This window comes from Phlebotomus papatasi, chromosome 3, assembly GCF_024763615.1.
Source record: "Phlebotomus papatasi isolate M1 chromosome 3, Ppap_2.1, whole genome shotgun sequence".
In the NCBI taxonomy this organism is placed as follows: domain Eukaryota; kingdom Metazoa; phylum Arthropoda; class Insecta; order Diptera; family Psychodidae; genus Phlebotomus; species Phlebotomus papatasi.
The window spans coordinates 4,053,985-4,075,101 of NC_077224.1; the positions used below are offsets into that span (position 1 = coordinate 4,053,985).

General features: G+C 30.8%; 2 protein-coding genes across 12 annotated transcripts in view; one reads left to right on the plus strand and one right to left on the minus strand.

Annotated features, from left to right (window-relative positions):
- Window positions 1–21,117, plus strand: part of LOC129806475 (GTPase-activating protein skywalker) — a 341,214-nt gene that overhangs the window by 64,606 nt on the left and 255,491 nt on the right. For 9 of the 10 annotated variants that reach the window (XM_055855110.1, XM_055855106.1, XM_055855107.1 and 6 more), the window contains one exon: window positions 101–10,412. In XM_055855110.1, coding sequence (XP_055711085.1) covers window positions 101–242 — 142 coding nt within the window. In that variant the 3' untranslated portion in view covers window positions 243–10,412. Of the gene's footprint in view, window positions 1–100; window positions 10,413–21,117 lie in introns of those variants that run through there. The other variant, XM_055855105.1, reaches the window with a different exon arrangement.
- LOC129806466 (RB1-inducible coiled-coil protein 1) overlaps window positions 1–21,117 on the minus strand; it is a 139,163-nt gene that overhangs the window by 53,396 nt on the left and 64,650 nt on the right. The window contains exon 16 of one of the 2 annotated variants that reach the window (XM_055855086.1): window positions 18,206–18,606. The exons of the other annotated variant lie outside the window; for it this stretch is intronic. Coding sequence (XP_055711061.1) covers window positions 18,535–18,606 — 72 coding nt within the window. The 3' untranslated portion in view covers window positions 18,206–18,534. Of the gene's footprint in view, window positions 1–18,205; window positions 18,607–21,117 lie in introns of those variants that run through there. 2 annotated transcript variants of the gene reach the window in all.

The window sequence follows — 21,117 nt, forward strand, 5'->3', positions numbered from 1 at the left end:
ATTCTCCACTTTGTCGATAAAATGGGAAAATCAATCATTTTATCTTGGTATTTTTCTCTATCTTTTTTTCTTTCTTTCATTCTGTGTTTGCCCGAAACAGTGAGGGACAGGCCATTTGGATGGATGAAAACATCCGATATGGTAAGACGGACAAATGTCAGACATTCAACAATCCACCTCTTTGCCCATCTGGAGACTTTGAAATACGCGTTCTCGAGGTGTATGGCTTTGTGGGTGTTTAATGCAATTAACAATTAGCCGAAGAGGAGAGAGAGAGAGAGAGGTAGTTTAAAAGAAAATGAAGATTCAACAACAAGATTCGATATTCAAGTTTATTAAATAATTAGATTTTTCTTTATTTTTTTTTGTGAATGAAATGAGAAGGCTTCTACCGGGATAAAATTGCTGCAATATTAGCGATTAGGCGTGAAATTCATCTAAAAACAAAATACTACGTAAAAAATTCAAAGAGAAATAATTCTTTAGATTTATTTTCTTATCTTTTCGGGAAGTTTTCCATCTGTAAATATTTCTTCTCAGTACTGTTGTTCCCCCTTAAAGAAATTATTTGAAAATGTGTTTATGAAACAAAACGTATCAATGTGAGAAAAAAAGCATAATTTAATTGAAAGAGAGAATGCTTTAGATGTGAATGTCGCAACGAAAAAATGAAGATGTCACATCGAAATGCATCGGAATTATCGTAAGAAAAAAAAAGAAAAGAAAAATTTATTCTCTTTCTAGTTGTTGTTTATTCCCCCAATCCTGATATTTGCTCCTTCCCTTTATTTATTTATAAATGATAATAGCAAAAAGAAAAACGAATTAAATTATCTAAGATGAATATTTCTTAAGTATCCAATATATTAAAAAAAAATATTGCTGTGCGATTCATATCACGAAGAATCATTGTTATATGTTTTATTTTGTTCATGCCCAAAATCTATTTTTTAGAGTTGAAAATGTAGACAGTGAAATATCTAAACTGAATATTAATCATTCCAGTTTGAAAAGAAAAAGGAAGAAGGTTTTTTTTCTTTTTTAGTAAATTACAATCTTTTTCGTCTTGTGTGAATGAGAACAATTTGATATTTTGTTGTTGTTGTTAATTTAGATGATAATGCAAAGGTGTAATAGCGTAGAAATGTTTAAAGGAATTGTATGTCTTAGGAAAGACAAAGAAAACTCAGACAGTAAGGAATTTATGTCCTCAATACTTAACATTTAAAATAAACTGCAAAGGTTTTTCCATCTACTTGCAACAAAAAAAAAATGCCGAAGCTCAAGCTAAAGCATTATTCACATTTTACCAAATATTTTAGTACTAAAACTCTGAACGATTCCCAGTTCTATTTAATCCCAAATCGCAATGGAACTCAAATATTTTATCAGATTGAATATTTAATTAAACGTGAAAAATACTAAACTTTAAATTTTTAGTACCAAATATTATTTTTTGATCATGTACTAACTTGCGCTTCAAGTACCTGTTTTTCTTTTTCACCAAACAAAAAATTAATGGAGCTATTACACTTCATAAACATATTTAAAGACATAAAGTATTTCATTCCCTGTCTCATTCATTCATTAGTATTAAAAAGTACACTGAGATTATTTAGAACATGCCTGAGATTTAGTACAATAATTATACCACTTCTCTAACTGAATGTTGTGACTTTTCCTACCATTTGTGATAGGAAGAGACAATTCATGTTTCTAGTCTCTATTCATCACTTTTTCTCTTTTCCTTTTATGTCTGCATATCGTCGGTTGGGTCGAGCTCTGTCGTATCTGCATTTCTTTTGTGTCAGCATTTCACGCAAGAGGGGTCGTCTGTATTGTAGCTTGCACCGAATGCAGATAGAAAACAAATGCAGATACGACAGAGGTAGACGCAACCGACGATATTTCTATCAAGCTTGATTTTAGTACATACATGTACTAAAATAAATTGCTCTTCCCGAATCTTTTACTTGGAGTCTGTAATTATTTTTAAAGGTAATAGCTCCTTTTCTTTCCTCAAAGAACATTCTAAAAAGGTCAAATATTAACTGAATAATAGTACTCTGGATAAAAGTTTTGTCAAATTAACAAAAAAGGTTTGTTAACAGGATATTCTTCCATACAGAATATGGAAAAGTTTTGTCAATTCGACAGCCAAATGGACCTTGCTAAAGTTTGCTAAACGGATGTTTTTCTTAAGCTAAAAGTCCTTTGGATACAGTGACTCGAAATTCAAATGGCATATATCAAAATTCTCCGAATATTGAGGAGGGTGGGGCAGTTTAGATATGCTTTTTTTTAAATATAAAATTTTCAAATAATAAATTGATAAACTGAAAATATCCAATAGCCAAGAAGAACCAGCTTTATTTAACTTAAATGTAGTTTAGAAATATTGGCAAATGATTTAAAAAAAAAGGTTAATCATCTTGAACTGTCCCAAGCTACCCTACAACCTACAACAATTACCTTTACCAATTTATCGATTTAAGAGATTAGAGGGATTTTAAAATATAAATCAGATGATTTTAAAGTTTTCCAAAATCTTCCTTTTATTCTATTAGGCCATTTCCATTGAGAAAATTTTCAGATTTTTGTAATTCTCAATTCGCACGAAAACTGGCAATAAATACCAGTTTTTAATCTGAACATCTCGTTGGCATTTGGTGGTTTTGATTAAGCTTCTTAGTAAAATTGAATGGAAATAACCGAAACCTTCATTAAATCACTGCTAAAGGATATCTTATTACCATTCACAAGTAGATCTGACAACTCACTGGTATACACGTGTCAGAAGATAACTCAGTGGATGGCGCTGTTCCCAATAGGAACAGTCTGAAAAATTGTTCCCAATTTTTATTTTTAAGCTTTTATGCGAAAAAGTTCAACTAGCTTGAACTTTTTCTCATAAAAGCACCTTTTTCCTGTTGAAAATTTTCTAACAAATTTGTTAAAAAAAACTTCTCAATGCTAAAGGCCTATAAAATAAATTTAATTTCAACTTTGCAACCAATGTTTTAACCTTGATAAAACAATTTTAAAAGTATAATGATAATTAAATCCATTTCTAACCCCAGATATATAACAAATCCTCTTATTAAATTTTAAATATATTTTATTTTTTTATAGAATTTAAAAAGAAAAGTAACAATAAATTAATGAAAAAAAAATCAAATAAAGTTATAGTTCGAAATTTCTTTATGTTATGTCATACTTAACCTCAAATTCTAGATTTAGAATATTGTCTATCTTCGATATCTTCGGCCTGGAATTGACATAACTTCGTTCAATCTCTTAATAATAAGAGATAGGGGAGACCGGGGTAGAATTGGCCAGCAAATGATATTTTTTTTGCCTATAAATTATGAAAAATATGTTTCAATGAAACTGATAAATATTTAAACGAATAGGGAGGGAGTTAACTACTCTGAAAGGATAGCAGTTTGCTTAATATTCTTCCTAAGGAAAACCCGAACACCTCACTATTTAATGCTATACGTGGCTAATTCTGCCCCGGTCTCCCCTATATTATTTCTAGTTATATTCTTTTTTAAATAATTTTTTCAAATTTATTTTTCACAAAAAAAAAACATTTCTTGTCTTTATTTTGTCCCGATCTCCTTTTTGATTCTATTAAACTTTGATAATTTCACAATAAAAAAGTTAGATTACAATACAAATTAGGTTAGAACTGACATAACCTCATTTAAATCTCTTAACTGTAAGAGAAATATTTAGTTTTGGATACAACCACATCTTTGAAATTGCTTGAGGAATTCCCAAGACACAATTAGTTATGGGTAAAATTTGGAAATGGAATTTTATAGTTTGCCTTAGAAGAAACACTAAACGATTCACAATATCTTTTGTCTATCTAATTCAAACATTTTTTTTTTTGAAAATATTTGCAAAGAAAAAGATCATTAGCAGGGGTTATTCTACTCGGTCTCCCCTATATTTTTGTAAGGTTGAGGTTAGGAGTAACATAACCTCAATAAGTCTCTTAATATTAAGAGAAATATTATTATTAGGCAGCATTTTGAATTTTTGCTAAGCATTTTGAATTTTTGAATAAACCTTAAGAGCGATATTTTAAGTGAGTTGAGTCAGTTTTTATATCAAAATGATGACATTTTTTCAAGAACTAACAAGGTGCTGCTTAAGCAGTTAATATTCAACCGACAATTTTATTTTTGAATCAGAATAGGGTAGGTGTGCCAAATTTCGGCATAGTTGCTTGCAAGTGCCAAAATCTTAAGTTTGAAATTAAATATTTTTAATACAAATTTGGATTTTTGTTACTTCATTTTAAGGAGTGTTGCCTTAAACCTTATATACAGTTTATTGTCTTTATTTTCTTTAAATATATATTCTTAATGCATTTTAAAATGAATAAAAATGTAGATATAGCTTTGATGGCCTATTTTGGCCACCTTGTTTCTTATAGTTCCGTGCCCTTCCGGAATTTTTCCAATAGGAAATTTTCATCTCGATATTGGGATAGACATTTTTGCTATTATTTTGTATTGTATATTCTCCAGAGTTTGCAAAAACTGTGTCCGAAATTGCAAGCTGGCCGAAATTTGGTACACTTACCCTCTATGAAAATCCTTTTATTTATTTCTTAAATGAAGAATAAATCTAAAAATAATTTATGATATTCGAAGAATTTTGAAGTCTTAAGGTTATGTTCAGTATAACCTTAAATTTCCAACATTTTTTTCAATTGAATGTGAAAATGGTGTCCCAAATTAAAGTAATTCTATGATTTTTAATAAATTCTTTTGATATAAATTAAATTCGTCTGCAATTCTAAAGTTGGTACCCTTAAAATTTAAAAGTATTTTATAGGTTATGTTAAACATAACCTCACATTTCAAAGTAACATTTTAATCTAATAAAGAATTATGATGGAATTGAGGAAATATAATTTTCCATGGGGAATTAAATATTTTTAGGGAGTAATTGAGTTCTCGAGTGTATTTGATAAGAAAACAATTTATATTTCGTAATTAGAGTGTGGTAAACTTTTACTACATTAATTCAGTGAATACCATAAAGTCATATTTTTGCGTGTCACTGATAAATGTGTCAGTTTTCTGGGAGAAATTCTCGACTATGACGTATTTTCCCGCAGAAAAAATGAAGAGAAAAAAATAAGACAAGGGAGAGATAATAAGAAAAAAATAGAGAATCCAGTGAAGAAGAATCTACAAAGAAAAATATGAGAAAATGTTTATTTAAGACTGTTTCGTTAGCAATAAATTGAAAATGAATTTTCTCACTTTTCCTTTGGCGATTCAAGGAGGAAAAACTTCTTGCAGTTTTCTTTTGTGGACATAAATTCCTTTTTCTCTCATTTTGTTTCTGTTGGAGATGAATGTCTTATTAATTTGTCATTAGGAATTTATTAATTAAAAAAAAAAAGAAAATGCAAATTTGCTGAAAAGAGCAACAAAAGTCTCTTCAATGAAGTATTATTTTTTAATTTTATTGGAACAAATTTATCATTAAATTCTCTCCAATAGTTTCTAAAATACTTGTTTTTTTCCCAAAAAGTATTACTATTGAATTTAGAATGAAATTCTTCGATATATTAGTAAAGGAGATTGTTTACAAGAAAACAAAAAACAAAAAATTACAAGAAAAAAGAAGCATATAGTGTCGCATGAAATACAAATATTTAATCCGTAGGAATTATTAAAATAAAATATAGAGAATAAGACAAAAAAAATCATTCAATATTCTAGATGAATTTTTAAATGAAAGGAACAATAAAACGAAATTAATAGTGTTAAAGTAATAAAGAAAAAAAACATATACAAATGACGAAGTGAAGCAATTTAGAGAGAGAAAAAAAAAGAAAATAAAACAAATCAATGAAAATCTTTAATCAAAACACAAAGATCACTCGAGATAGGAAGAAAAAATCACAATGTGACGTTTACAGAGATTAAGAGAAATCAGCATTTTTAACCTTTTGATCCAAAAGTTTGAATTAACTGAATTATCTAGAGTGAATTTTCTTTACAATTTTTTCGGATCATCCATAAAATCATTCAATGTTGTTTACTGAAGAAGCAAAAAGAATAAAGAAAAAAATGAGAAGTATGTTATCTTCACTATTGACACTTTATTAATTACTTTAATAATATCAATGTTGTCTTCTCAGTGTCACGTAATTGAGAATAATATCTCTGTATATTGGATGTTTGTATATTGCCCGCTCTCTTTGCTTCAGAAGAATATAAGGAAAAAAAAATTAAAATTATATATTTGCTATGCGGCAAGAAAAAAAAACATTTGCGCTGGTACTATATCTACATATATTTACACATTCAGAGAGCAAAAGAGATAATTCTGTGAAATTACAGTACGAGTATTCACTGTGATTTTTTTTGTTTTTGAGTAACTGATCAAGATATTTAATATTTAAAGTACATTTTGACAGGTCGAAAAGTCAAACAGCCGTAAAGACTATTTAAATACACAAACTTTGCCATTTTCCCACTAGATGGGGTTGGCACTCCTTGTACATTGTCGCCAGGCAATGCGATCCCGCGTTGTCTCGTCTTCGGGGTCCTTCGACCTCATGTCTTTTGTTACAGTGGAAAGCCATGTGGTAGCTAGGAGGCCAAGACTTCTCTTTTGTTGAGTTCAGTTAAGAAAGAAATTGGCTCCGTTCAGTAATAACCTTTCGAAGAGACAAAGCCACTCTAAAGCCAAGCCAAATCTATTCGAAAATCTACCGGAAGCCTAAAGTGCAAGTTCATATACCCGCTTCTTTAGCGCTGATTGTTCTGCCCGTTTTGCAATTTCGAATTTCGATATTCTTGACACTTCAATCGTCAACGGCTCCGTTCAGTAATAACCTTTCGAAGAAACAAAGCCACTCCAAAGCCAAGCCAATCCTATTCGGAAATCTACCGGGAGCCTAAAGTGCCTAAAATGCAAGTTCATATACCCGCCGCTTTAACGCTGATTGTCCTGAAATTTCGAATTTCGATATTCTTGATACTTTCAATCGTCAACAATGTTAACAATAGTGTGCAAAGTTTGCTGCAAAAAGTGATTTTTTATGTAGTTTCGTGGAAATTCAGGAAGGCATAACGTTTCAATTGCACTTTCATTCAAAAGAAATGTCCTTTTTAGGAAATTGTTCATTTTTCTGTAACTCGTCGGTTTAAACTTTCGAACTTCCAACGGGTTTTTAGGTAAGTCCTCTCTGATATACCTTCGAATCGGTAAAGGAAAAACCTCTACCGGAGGAGCTCTCAAATCGGGAAGGTTATTACTGAACGAGAGGTGGCTCCGTTCAGTAATAACCTTTCGAAGAGACAAAGCTAAGCCAAACCTATTCGAAAATCTACCGGAAGCCTAAAGTGCAAGTTCATGTACTCGCCACTTTAGCGCTGATTGTTCTGCCATTTCGAATTTCGATATTCTTGACACTTCGATCGTCATCAATGTCAACAACAGTGTGCAAGAGTTTCCTGCAAAAAGTGAATTTTGTGTAGTTTTGTGGAATTTCAGGATGGCAGAACGTTTTAATTGCAATTTTATTAAGACAAATGTCCATTTCATGAACTTACTCACTTTTGTGTAACTCGTCGGTTTAAACTTTCGAACTTCGAACGGTTTTTTAGGTAAGTTCTCTCTGATATACAGTAGACTCTCGCAAATTCGGCTCTTTGAAGATCGGGCTACTTTTTAATTCGGGCAGCGGTTACATTTGAAAAAAGTTTGTTGTCATTTTTCAAATTTGATTATGATTATCAAATGAATCAAATATGCTCAAATTTAGCATGGTTTGTCTTAGTTTTGATGTAATTTTGCATTATTGAGGGATTTTCATGCAATTTACGATATATATCTCTGTGTAAACTCAATATCTATATGCACATGTCGCCCGAATTTCTGTCTAATTCGGCTGACATTTCGGTCCTATATGCCCGAATTTGAGAGAGTCTACTGTACCTTCAAATCGGTAAAGGAAAAACCTCAACCGGAGAGAGTTCTCAAATCGGGAAGGTAATTACTGAACGAGAGGAATCTATCTAAGCAGCTGCTCTGAAAATTTCAAGTTAATCGGATGAAACTTACTCCAGTTCTACTGCTCGTGCCGCAAAATTTATCTAGAAAATCTAAAATCTAGAACCGCAAATTTTAGGCGTATTCCTCGATATAACCCCTTAAACTACTTTTCCATCATTTTCCACTAAGCCGTGTTTCGGCCAGTTTCGACTTAAGTCCTAAGTCTATCAAAGACCTAACTTGCCTTTCAATAAGGCCTATTTAAACAAGGGTATATTCATTCGAAATCTCCCGTTCGAAATTGAATTCTATAATGTTGGGATAATTCCGTATTAGCTGAATTTTCTATGGCATTATTTTTTTCTAGCATTATAGAACCAAAATTCTTATAATCTGCTTATAGCGCTCTTTGTTCGGTCTCTGTGACTACTGAAAGTAAAATAGCGCACTGTCAAGCGCCTTAAGAGTTTCTACAGGAATTTAAACACTAAATTCTCCTTATAAGCCTTTTTATTTCATTAAAAGACTTTAGAGCCTTAATTCTATAAGACCGTCTTCAGACTAGAGCTTTAGTCCAGTTCCCATGGGTCTCAAAACCTTAAACAGCAACCATTTTTATTGATTTTTCAAAATCTAATTGGTAATTTGACTTTAATAATCCAGTTCTAAGTCAATTTTTTTTAGAAAAAAAAAATCTTGACTGATAAGATATTAGTCTGAAAAAATCTGCGCCATTCCATAGCGAAATCCAGAAGAACTATCACCATTTCCCCACGAAAAATCCCGCAACGGGTATCTAGGGTAAGATAAAGAAGGGGGCCGAATAAAGAAGCTGAATTGGCATGTAGTATAATTTGCTACACAGAATAAAATATATTTTGTAAAATTGTTCGTAAATGTTTGTGAGTTCCTATTAGGAACTTACGAAATGCTCGTGAATCGTATAACCCACAAACAAGTTTGTTAAAGTTTGTACTTTTTTCACAAACATTGTTCGTAACATGATCATTTGACGAGCATTTTTTGTACTTTTACAAACATTTGTTCGTAGATTTTTGTTTGTTTGGCAAAAATTTACAAGTGACAAAATTTTACAAACATTTTTTTGAGTCGTTACGAACATTTATGAACAAATGTTTGTAAAAGTACAAAAAATGTTCTTTATGTGATCAAGTTACGAACAATGTTTGTAAAAAAAAAGTACAAACATTTACGAATATTTTAGAGGGAATTCACAGACATTTACGAACAATTTTACGAAATATTTTTTTTTCTCTGATAGAGAATCTTCTTCACCTTGGGGGAGAAGTTCCCTCAGGCTGTCCTTGAGAAATCCCTGGTAACATGGTACAGGAAAATGGGGATTATTCACAAGAAAATCCCCACGAACTTCCTGAGAATAATGAGAAAAACTGGGAAATTTTGCTTAAGGATTTCCACGGAAACTCCCCTGGAAAAGTCAGGGGTCAGAAAAACTAGAGGACTTCTTTCAGAAAAATCCCTGGGAACTCTTTGGGAAAGGCTTGGGGATAATTCTCAGGAAAATCCTTGGGAAAAACTATTAAAAAAAATCCGCACAATTTCCTTTTTGATTTTTTTCTTTTATTATTTAATATTCCGGAATTCCGGTGGAAATTCCGCAGAAGTTCTGCAAAGATTATTCACACAAATTATATTTCGTTAAGCATGGACAATGTTGAAATTTTGTTAGCTGAGACACTTCCAAGTTCCACAAATGCATCTCGGCAGAATAAGAAATATCATCATCGAAATTTAAAGCTGTCAAGAGATCATTACATCATACTTGCCTTTTTTACGCAACTTATACCTAATGATCCATACTTATCGAAACATTACTTTTAGCCTTTTTGGGTTCTACAAAAACACATAAAAAATCACAGTGATGCTTGTGAAGCTTACTCGACTATTTTCTTGTTGAGAGTTTTTTTCTCTCTACATAATATCTGCTAAAAATTGCAAAATAATTGTGTGTTCAAGATATTTTTTGTGTCTCTAGTCCTTATATTTGAAAGAAAACTAAATAAAAAAGAATGAACAACACACAAATTACAACTAATTTATGAATATATTTTTTATTTCTTCGACTTTACTCTTCCATCCCTTTCCAGTCGATCCAGTGAATTAAATAAAAATAGTAAATTAAAAGGAAAAATGGAGGTAAAACTGAAAATAATTTGCACATTTAAAGAGAGACAGATAGAAAGAGAGAGAAATCAGATTATATAGCATGTTAACATGTAATTTATTTTATTTTCTAGTTGTATAGATAAAATGTTCAACAAGTTATTTATGATTAAAATATCTGCAATACAAAGTGAGATATATTGATTTGTAATAAATGTTATTGAAATGTACCAAAAGTGTTTTTATTTCTTCAGTCTTACCCCTTCAACGGATGATTTTTCTTCTTAACAGTAACCTTTCCACCTTTCCTTACTATAAAGCTGGCTATACACTAGACATAATTTATTGAAATATTTCTTTCCAACGTCAAATATTGACAAGGATTGCCTCCACATTGCAAAGATTTATTGACATAAAAGTTTCAATACTGAAGAAAATTGTCCAGTGTGTAGGCAAATATTGAAATATTTGTTTCAATATGGAACATTTTATTCAATATTTTATTTCATTATTTTGAATGGCTACTAACTAGGCCAAATTATGTCAATAAAAAATCTCAAAGTCACATTGAAATAAAATTTCAAAGAAATTCTAAATATCAAATTGATTTGATATTTCCTTCACAATTTTTTAATGGTCAGGAATCTTCTTCGTTCAGAACATCACAGAACTGCCGGATTTTCCTTGTTCATGAATGAAAACACATCCAAGATCAAAATCCAAGTCAGGACACATGTCTTCCTGCTGCTTCCTCCAGAAAATCCCAGATTCTTGGAATTTGGTTATATATTTTGTTCAATCTCCTCAAGAACCCAACTTGGTCAGCACTAATCGCTTACTTCCTCCAGAAAATCTCAGAACTTCTGGGATTTTCTTGAATATTATGTCAAAAGGTTCAGTGAAGCTTTGTAGAGTGATTTGGATGCTAAGAAAGCAGATGAATTCTCATCTAAACCGTCTGACGATCCGTGGCTCACCCCCTTCCGATCCATAGAACGCACTGCATTCTTGCATTTAAACCAATATATTATTAATTTCCGTAAATAGTAAAATTGTAAATATACACGGAATTAGTTAAATGTATCTCTAATATACCCATTGGAATAAAAAAATATACCAAATAGTGTTTTGGGGCTCACATTTTCAACTGAATATGGAGCATGTCTTTTAACATTCTGATCCGTGGTACACTTCCCTTATATTATACGGCTGAAAACTCTTTGGGAAAAAATTCCCAAGCACTTCTATACAACAATTTTTTACTTGCAGGACAACAATTTCATCGTAATTTTTCTAGACCTTCTGCTGAAATTATTGCACTATACAGCATTTCATAATTGAATTTGTACTTTCAATTAACTAACTTTTCACAAACTGTTTTTAAAAATAATAATTTGTATTAAATAAAACAATTTTCCAATACCTTACACAGAGAGTGAAACGGTTGATATTCTTCCAGAGTCTCTCTCTCTTTCAGCAGTACACTCAGTCCCGGGATTATGCACATTTTCGATTCCGAAAAAAACGCGCGAAATGGCATTAACCCAGCAACGAAAGTTTCCAGTTTGAACACCGCTCAGCAAATGCGTTCGGAACAGGGTTCAGTCCAATATAAATCATTATGGGCTGGGAAAAAGCGAACGCGGTTGAAGCAATAGTACTCTTTGATGGCCACCACTTTCTGAACATTTGGGAGGCCGCCACCTTCGGAGCATGTCGAACAGGGAACTTTATCGTTGCTGGGAAGCATCGAGAAAATTTGCATAGCCGCAGGGGCTTTCTTTTGAATACAGTAGACTCTCGATAAATCGACTCTTTTTCAAACGGGCGAAAATTTTTTTTGACAATTTTCACGTTTAATTATGAAGCTAATTTGTTCAAATTCGCTGCAGTTCTTCCTATTTTATCGTGATTCTTTATAATTAAGCGCTTTTTGTGGAATTTACAAAGGCTTTGACGTCCAAATCTATCGATAAACCGGATGACATTTCGCCCCAAATGCCTAATTGAGAGAGAGTCTACTGTAAATCTGCCGTAGAACGAATTTCACGCGGAGTAAAAGTAGTTCAAACAAAGAGATTCAACTGTCTAATAGAAATTCATAAACAAACAGTACTTTTTGGCCAGATTTTTTCAATAAATGGTTAGAATATTTAAAAAATTAACCTTAATAAGAGAAATTAAAGTTTTATTCTGGAAAAGTAGCAAAATGTTTTCAAATTTCCCGCATCGCAAAATAGTATGCATTCAGGCGTATTTCAAACATGATTTCATAAATTAACTCCCAAAAGTAGACAAACTTGCATAATTGTACATGCATAATTCCGTCAGGTGCATAATCGCGAAGTGCATAATACCGGGACGGGACGGGACTGACTGAGTGTACCTTCACTCTCTTTTATGAAAGTCCATACAGAAAAAAACAAGTGACTACCCCCTGCATACAACGAGAATGCGGACCTAGTGACATCTGCCGTAAAAATATCAAATCATTTGGAACAATCTTATCGTGGACACGCTTTACTAGAAATTGTTAAACTAATCGATTTTCATTACGGGATTTACAAAATCTCGACCAGAGGAACCAACATTTAACGAAAAAGTCGTTTTTCTGCTTTTGTAGTGGTGGTCGCCATGATTTTAAGAAAACGTCGCCGAGATTGCTTTTTAAACTCAATTTGTGAAGTGCAATTAATGAAATTTCAATGAAAATTGGTGTTAGCATAAGGGAAATAGTCTTTAGAATTAGTTTAGTGACATAGAATTGGTTAAAAGGCGTGATTTGATAGTAAAAATAGGCTAAATATGGCTCACTCAGCGACTTTTGCAACATTTCATAATTCAGCGAAAATTATGAAAATGCTGTGGAATATCGGTGATTTATGAGTCGGAAAAGAAAATTGGTGTGTTTTGGAAGCATTTGTGACTATTTATTTTTTGAATTGTTCGTGGAAAATCCTCGGGAAAATGTCTTGAAAAAGTGCTTGCTTTACTCGAAGAAATACACCAAGACGGTTCAGTTGTCAAATTAAAGATGGCGGATGGTGTCCTTTGTGATATTTGTGGTGGTAAAATTTTTTACGTAATTTTGCGCGAAGGTAAGGAAATTTCCGTAATAAATTTATCAAAAATTATTAAAGAAGTTTCCAGTGAAGAGATTTGTGGAAAAATTTTGTGATTTTTACTGCTTTTTCTTGTGTTTTTTTAGTATGAAAGTTGCCATGTAAAAGATAGGATCCAGACCACACTTGCCATCTGTTTTAGGGCTCTTAAAGGCCTTTTTTAGTCATCCTGACATTCTATCTTCTCGGAAAGAGGCTCTAAAAGTTCCACGTAGCCTTTCAGATAATCTGCGTGCTGTTTGGAATCCCTCCGGACACTGAAATTCATTTCATTGGGTCACCATAAATGTCATTTACTCAAAAAACTCATTTTTATCCTTCTAAAAATGGATAAAACTCACACTGTTTATACTGTAAGGATTCTAGAATAGTTTCTTTTTCTTTGTAAAGAAAGAAAAGAATAAAAAAAACTTATGAGAAACAAAAAATTTCTAATTTTCTATCAGTGTTTGTTAACGAACTGTCTTTTGGTCTCAAAAAAAAATATGCAAGTGTCACAAATTTATTACAATTATCACATTTTTTATATTTATTAGTTCTCTTTCAACAAAATAAGGTAAGAAGAATTCCTCAATAATAATAAAAATTCCTAAAAACATTAAAAAATAAATGCAACATCAGCCACTTTTTTTTTAGTGTTGCCAGATTTGAATGAAAAAACGACTTTTTCCTTTAGTAGTGGTTCCTCTGGCTAACCCCTTGCCGATTTTTCAAAAATTCAAAAATCTGCCCTTGAATCCGTAATTGTCAATATTTCTGGATGAAATCAGCTATTATTATTAATCGTATCGAGATATTTATTACAAGGTAATCATTTTTACAATGTCATATCCCGTGTTGGAAGAATCTGTGAAATCCATTGTAGACCGCCCAGGAGCGCCTTCCCTGAATGAAATCAGCTGAGAATGCTAGAAACGGGTCTGGAATTTGATTCTTTCTGCTGCAGAGGAACATTAAAAAGGCCAAAAATTCTATAAATCTCATTTATTTACATTTTTTTTTGTTATCAGTTACACCATTTCATCGTGTTCTTACTACGTCTCTTCCACAACTTTCCTTAAACTTCTTCATCCTCATCTTCTGACTCTTTAGTAACATTTAAAACTGTGTATTGATCTCATTTTCACTTTTTTAAAATTGTATATAAAAATTACTAAGAATACATTTTTATTTTGTAATTCTATTTTTTTTGCATTTCACTTAAACGTCTTTCTAAATAGTTAATTTTTTTTTCAACTCTTTCTCTTGCACGGAAATTATTCAGTGTTTTTTGTCATATTTTTTTTTCTTTTCAAAATCTTTCTATGCAATATATAGTTTTTTTTTTAATTTTTGAGGTAATAACAAATTACATTTTCTTTTCTTTCTTTCCATTCACTGATGTCCTCTCCTCCAGATTTTCATATCATATCATCCTTGTTCATAATAGATTTTTTTTTAATTTAATATTTGTCATTTTATGATTTTATTTTTCTTGTATATTTTGAATTTTTCTCATTGTTTTTTTTTATTACACGATAAATTTGCTGCCAACGTAGTTATTTTAGAATTTTTTAAAAAATTATTTTCTACTTCCTAGAAATCCTTTTTATATTGTGTAACAATTTTATTTTTCATCTGTGTTTTTTTTTAATTATTTTTCTTCAACTGTATTTTGTGGCAAAATGTTTATAATACGATTTTTTTTTTGTTGAACTATCTACACATCATTTACTAATTCTTCCGTCCTTTCTATTTATATCATAGTTAGAATTCTCTATTTTTTTTTTTGTAAAAAGCTCGCGATGTATTTATTAAAAATGTTTTGTTATTTTTATTTTCTTTTAGAGTGCCAGCCAGAAACGACAATAATAAATCAAAGGAAGGAATAAATAAAGAGAAATTGTATCAAGCAAACATCAAATTCACACTCAATTAATGAAAAAAATTAAAGTAAAAAAAAAAACATTTAATAAAAAAATTGTTGAATAATCACAAGGGAAAATTTATACATCAACATTTAATTATAAATTAATATTATTAGAGCTTTTTCTATGTGACGTTTTCTATTTTATTCTTTGAAAATTTTCTTGTTAGTAAGGGAAAGTCCTCTCCCTTCGAACGTTCATGCCTTCGAATAATGTGAATTTTCTTTAAATTTTCCCAAGAGCCTTAAAAATTTCTATTAAATATTAGTTAGTTTATTATCAATTATTGATAATTATGCGACAATCATGGGGAAATCTCTCAGAAAAAAGTAAAAGATATTCACATTATTCGAAGGCATGAACGTTCGAAGGGAGAGTATTTTCCACAACCTTCGAAAACTATCAATTGCACAAAAGAAAGGCTTCATCTGCATTTTGTGGATCATTTTAGACTTCTTTTAAGACATTACTTACATTTTCACAGTTTATAGAAAGAATTCATTTATTTTTCGGCTTTAAAAAAATGTTTTGCAAGGTTTTTTACGGTTTTGTCATTTTTCAGGACATTGTAAGTTCGTCTAATTACCGATTGTAGCGGTGAAATCGAATTTACTGTTCTCAATCGAGTTGTAAAATATTTGAAATTATAAAAGACATTATTAAGCAGTACACAGAAAAAAATGTTTTGTAAAAATGTTCGTAAATGTTTGTAAATTCCTATTAAGGTGTTTCCACATTGGAGCTGATTTCATCAAGAATATTGTTTCAAAAATTCTTGAAAGAAAATTTCCTATTTTTGAAGGATTTTTTTTGAAGAAAAGGAACTTCACCAAACGCTTTTCTCCAGGGGCCCATCAAGCCTAATAAAAAGTGAAGATATGTTTCACTTTTCCTTCTAAAAATTTTGCAGATTTTGCACGGCGACTTAAACAAATTTCCTCGTTGTTCTTGTATTATTTCGGCGAGCATAATGAAATATGTATTTTTAAATAGCTTTTAATGCACGATTTCGAAATATATCAGACTGATAAGACAATTCTCTTTAGGAAAAAACTTGCTAATAGTTTTCAGTGCCTCTATGCAAAAACGTATGGAAAAATGAAATGTCCCCTGCTTTTCTCACTCTTTCCAACAGAAAACAACAAATTTTCATGAAAAAAACAATCTTGAATCGTGATGGTTTCCATCAAGAATTCTGTCAAAAATGACTGATGAATTTTATTCCAGTAAGACCTGTACACACTAGGAGCAAATTCTTTAAAAAAATGCCTTTTTAAAGAAAATTTCCCCTATCCTTGTAGGCAGAAACGTTAAAATTTTTTTTTGAAACAAGGCAGTTTTTGACGAAAATTGATTCTAGTCTGTAGACACTATAACGGGTAATTTCTTTCAAAAATTTTTGATGGAAATACATTACATGGAAATTAGAGGACATACTGTCCTATTTCTTCTTAATAAATTCAAATTGAAATTGAATTACAGTAGACTCTCTCAAATTCGGGCATTTGGGACCGAAATGTCATCCGAATTAGAAAGAAATTCGGGCGACAAACTTTTTGAAATGCAACGATTTTTTTATATATCTTCACACTCATTAAGTTTACTTACTCATATTCACAGTAAATGTCATAAAAATCCCTTAATAATGCAAAATCACATCATAACTAAGGCAAAACCAATGCAAATTTAAGCATATTTAAGCATATTTCCTTCATTTAATTACTAAGATCAAACTTGGAAAATGTCAAAATTTTTTCAAATTTAACTGCTGCCCGAATTAAAAAGTATTCCGATCTTAAAAGAGCCGAATTAGCGAGAGTCTACTATACCTTGAATTGGATATGATTTTTGAAATAAATTACCTAAACATTAAGGCGTCTACACATTGGGAGCAATTTTCGTCAAAAATTGCGTTTTTGACAGAAATTTGACGTTTCCCCCTACAACGCTGCCGAGAATTTCCTTCAAAAAAGCAATTTTGACAAAAATTGCTCCCAATGTGTAGAGGCCATAAATGTATAGACACCTTTATGGACTCTACAGATTTGGAGCAATTTTTTTTTTCAAAAATTGCATTTTTGACAGAATTTTGACGTTTCCACGTACAGCATTGTATGCAATTTTCTTCAAAAAAACAATTTTTTCTTTAAAAAATGCCTTTTTTGAAAAAAATTCCCCTATCCTTGTAAGCAGAAACGTCAGATTTTTTTTAAAAAAAGGTAATTTTTGACGAAAATTGTTTCTAGTGTGTAGGAAGCATTAGGGACTTACAAAATGCTTATAAATCATATAATCTACTAAAAAGTGTGTAAAAGTTTGTACTTTTTTGACAATCATTGTTTCTGACATGATCACTTGACAAATATTTGTTCATAAATGTTCGAAAATAGACAAAAAAATCGTAAAATTTTGTGATTTGTTCGTATTTTTTTGCCAAACAAAAATCTACAAAGTAATGTTTGTAGAAGTACAAAAAATGCTCGTCAACTAATAATTTTACAAACAATGTTTGTGAAAAAAGTACAAACTTTTACAAACTTGTTTGTAGGTTAGACGATTTAAAAGCTTTCGTAAATCTCCAATAGGAATTTACAAACATTTACGAAATGTTTTTTTTTTTAGTGTAGAACTTGTCGACCATTACAGGTAGTTCCGCTTTGAGTGAAAAAATATTTGCATACATTTAGGGAAATTTTAAAAATGGTTTTACAAATCGTCAGTTAAATCAGTATTCGTCGTAACTTAATTTTTGCGATTTTGGGATATATACATATTTAGAATCGGCGTAATTTTTACAAAATTAAAATTATTCAATTAAAATACAAAAACGTCAAATAGAATACAGCTCTAATAATCAAAATGATATATTCTTTTATAGAAAAGGTAACCTCTTTGGATGGTATCGAATGATTGTCATTAGAAATTCCAGCTATTTTTGTTTCATTTTAATTTTTTTTTGTTCATTTAGTCCTAACAAAACGAACTGACTTTCTATTTATGAATGTCTATTTAATTTTCTGTGTAAATCTTAAAATAAAAATAATTATTAAGAACACATTTCTAATGGGTTCAAAGTTCAAAGGTAATAGTTATTCTAGGTCGCACTTAAGAAATGTCTTTTTCAAAAAGGATCTCCTGATAATTCTTCACTCTCTTGCAAACTAATTATATTTAATTATTTCTCTTTCTTTTTAGAAAATAAAATTAATTTTTTAATCCTTTATCTTGTGTGTGTTTTTTTTTTAATTCTGGCAATTTGAAAAACTACTAAACCGTGACAGTAATTAGGTATTTAAAAAAAAAAACAGTAAAATGAAGATCTCTTACAATTGCATTGGTGTCAAAAACGATTCGATTAGCGTGAAAATTCCAATACTACCACCGCTTGACGGTCTCTGAAATTGCAGTTTGAACGTCAATTTAGAACTTATATTTTCATTTTTCATTATTTATCTATAACTATTTATTTTATTATAGTGAATCAGAGGGAATTGTAAATATGAAAGAATGGAAAGATTTAAGTCAAATCATTGGGTGACAATAAAATCTGAAAATTACTAACTAAGAAGCAAAAGAAAATGAAGAACAAATGTGATCGTTAATATTGTGCTTTGGAGTCAATTAATATTCTAGAACAATAAGATTTATAACGATAAGGTGGTAAAATTTGTCAATGGGAGGTAATTTTGAAATTTTTAATTCTCCTTAAGGTTTGCTATAACAAAATGATAGAACTTTTCTGATATAAAAATTAAAATTACCTCCTTTTAACAAACTTTTACAAACTTCGTTATAAATCTTGATCTCCGTGATATAGATTTTTCCAATCCTGATTATGAAATTTGTATGCCTAAGATAAGCAAAAACAGCAAACATTTCTATTTTTTTATTTCCACAAACTTGTAATAAACGTTGTAAAGAGGGAGTGCAAATTTTTTCATTCCTTTGTATGAAATTACAAAAGGAGGTTGAAAGTAGTTCCAATCAATAAAACCTTGAACAGTTTAACACAAAAATTTGTATTTTCACTACACATAAATAAAATATTTTGCAAAATTGTACGTAAATGTTTGTGAATTCTTATTGAGGAGTTACAAAATGCTCGTAAATCTTATAACCCATAAACAAGTTTATAAAAGTTTGTACTTTTTTCACAAACATTGTACGTAACATAATCTACTTCACGAGGAAGTTTTGTACTTTTACAAACATTTGTTTGCAAATGTTCGTAAACACACAAAAAAATTTTGTGAAATTTTGTCATTTGTTCGTAATATATTTTATCCACCAAAAAATTACGAACAAATGACAAAATTTTACGAACACGAAGTCCTGCACTGGTAAAAATAAAATTTTCGCCGATGATCCTTTGAAAGGTTCACTGTTTTGACACCTATTTATCTCCGGAATAAACGAATAAAAACAATGAAAAAGTCATCTATCGTGTTCGCTCAGATAAAAGAAATATGATAGGAGGAATAAATTTACGATAAAACATAATCTATCATGATAAATATGCATATAAAATTTCAAAAGATTCAAGTTAACCTTTTAAAGGATCACATATGATAAATTTTTGTTGAAAAGGATCAATTTGACCCTTTTATTTTTACCAGTGTGTCATATTTCTCGTAAGCAAATTGCCCACACTGAAGTCTCAACAAAGTTGTATGGAACCTTGAAAAACTAGTTTATCATATTTGTTTTCTTCACTGAGAGAAATCCTAAAAAGTTTAAATAACATTCCGGAAATGTTAATTTTACCCTGCGGTATTGATCAAAAATCGGTGTAAATATTACCCTTTTTAGGTGTATTAGGGGTTAAAGGTACCCTTTTTCATGTTAATTTTACCCTTAATAAGGCGTAAAATTAGAATTAAAAAATTTTAGTATATTTTTACACCTAAAAAGTGTTAAATTTCTGAGGAAAAAATGTTAATCGCACCCTCTTTTTTTCTCAGTGTTTAAATCAGTTCCTAAAATATTGAAAAATTAATAAAAATATAGACATTGCTTTGAGTGGTATTCCGGCCACTTTGAGTGTAATACCGGCCACCTTTTTTCTGACCAGCTTTTATGAAGCAATGATAGAAAATTTCAAAACGTCATCCGGAACGAGTTTAATATTTAGTTTAATACGTTTATATGACCCAAAAGCCCTGAGATCTTCCGTGTAATTTTCCCTGAAGAGTTTTCCTTGGCATCCCAAATTTACGCACAGATTCCCGTAGCAGTTTGCTTTTCCTAAACTCTTCCAATGCCTATTCATCATCTTTTTCATAGAAGCGATGTTTTTTTCCTCAGGCGATGTTCCTCAATAAGAAATTGAGGAAAGCAAAAGATGTTGCCGGAATTGGCAACATCACTTCTTCGGAGAGACGCTCCCAAAGTCTATACTTTTTTGCGCGAAATACAGGATCCAGCTGGGAAATTTTACCCGAAATTTAAAGAAAGATTCACTAGTAACTTAAACAGAAAGAATCTTTAATGAAAACTAATCATTTTCATGAAAAACATCGAAGGAAAACCCTCTGTACTTCACCACAAATCAAGACTGCTAGAATCTTCTTCATCTTCTTCTTCTGTTTTATGTAAGGCTGTCGGACTCACTCGGGTCCATATAGCCAATTGCTAGAATCACAATCGATCTGTCACATTTGTTTGTAAGACTCTTTCCACACTGAGTTTCTACAACACAATTTAATTCAAATTATACCTGAAATTTAACGATTTCTGTGTTAACGCATCCAAAAATGAATAAATATTTAAAAGCAAAATAAATTCATTGATTATTAGAAGATTAAATCCATTACTGTAAAACATTTAAATGCTTGGCCGAAATTACACTCAAAGTGGCTGAAAAATAAAGCTGGTCGAAATTTAGCACATTTACCCTAGTATACTAA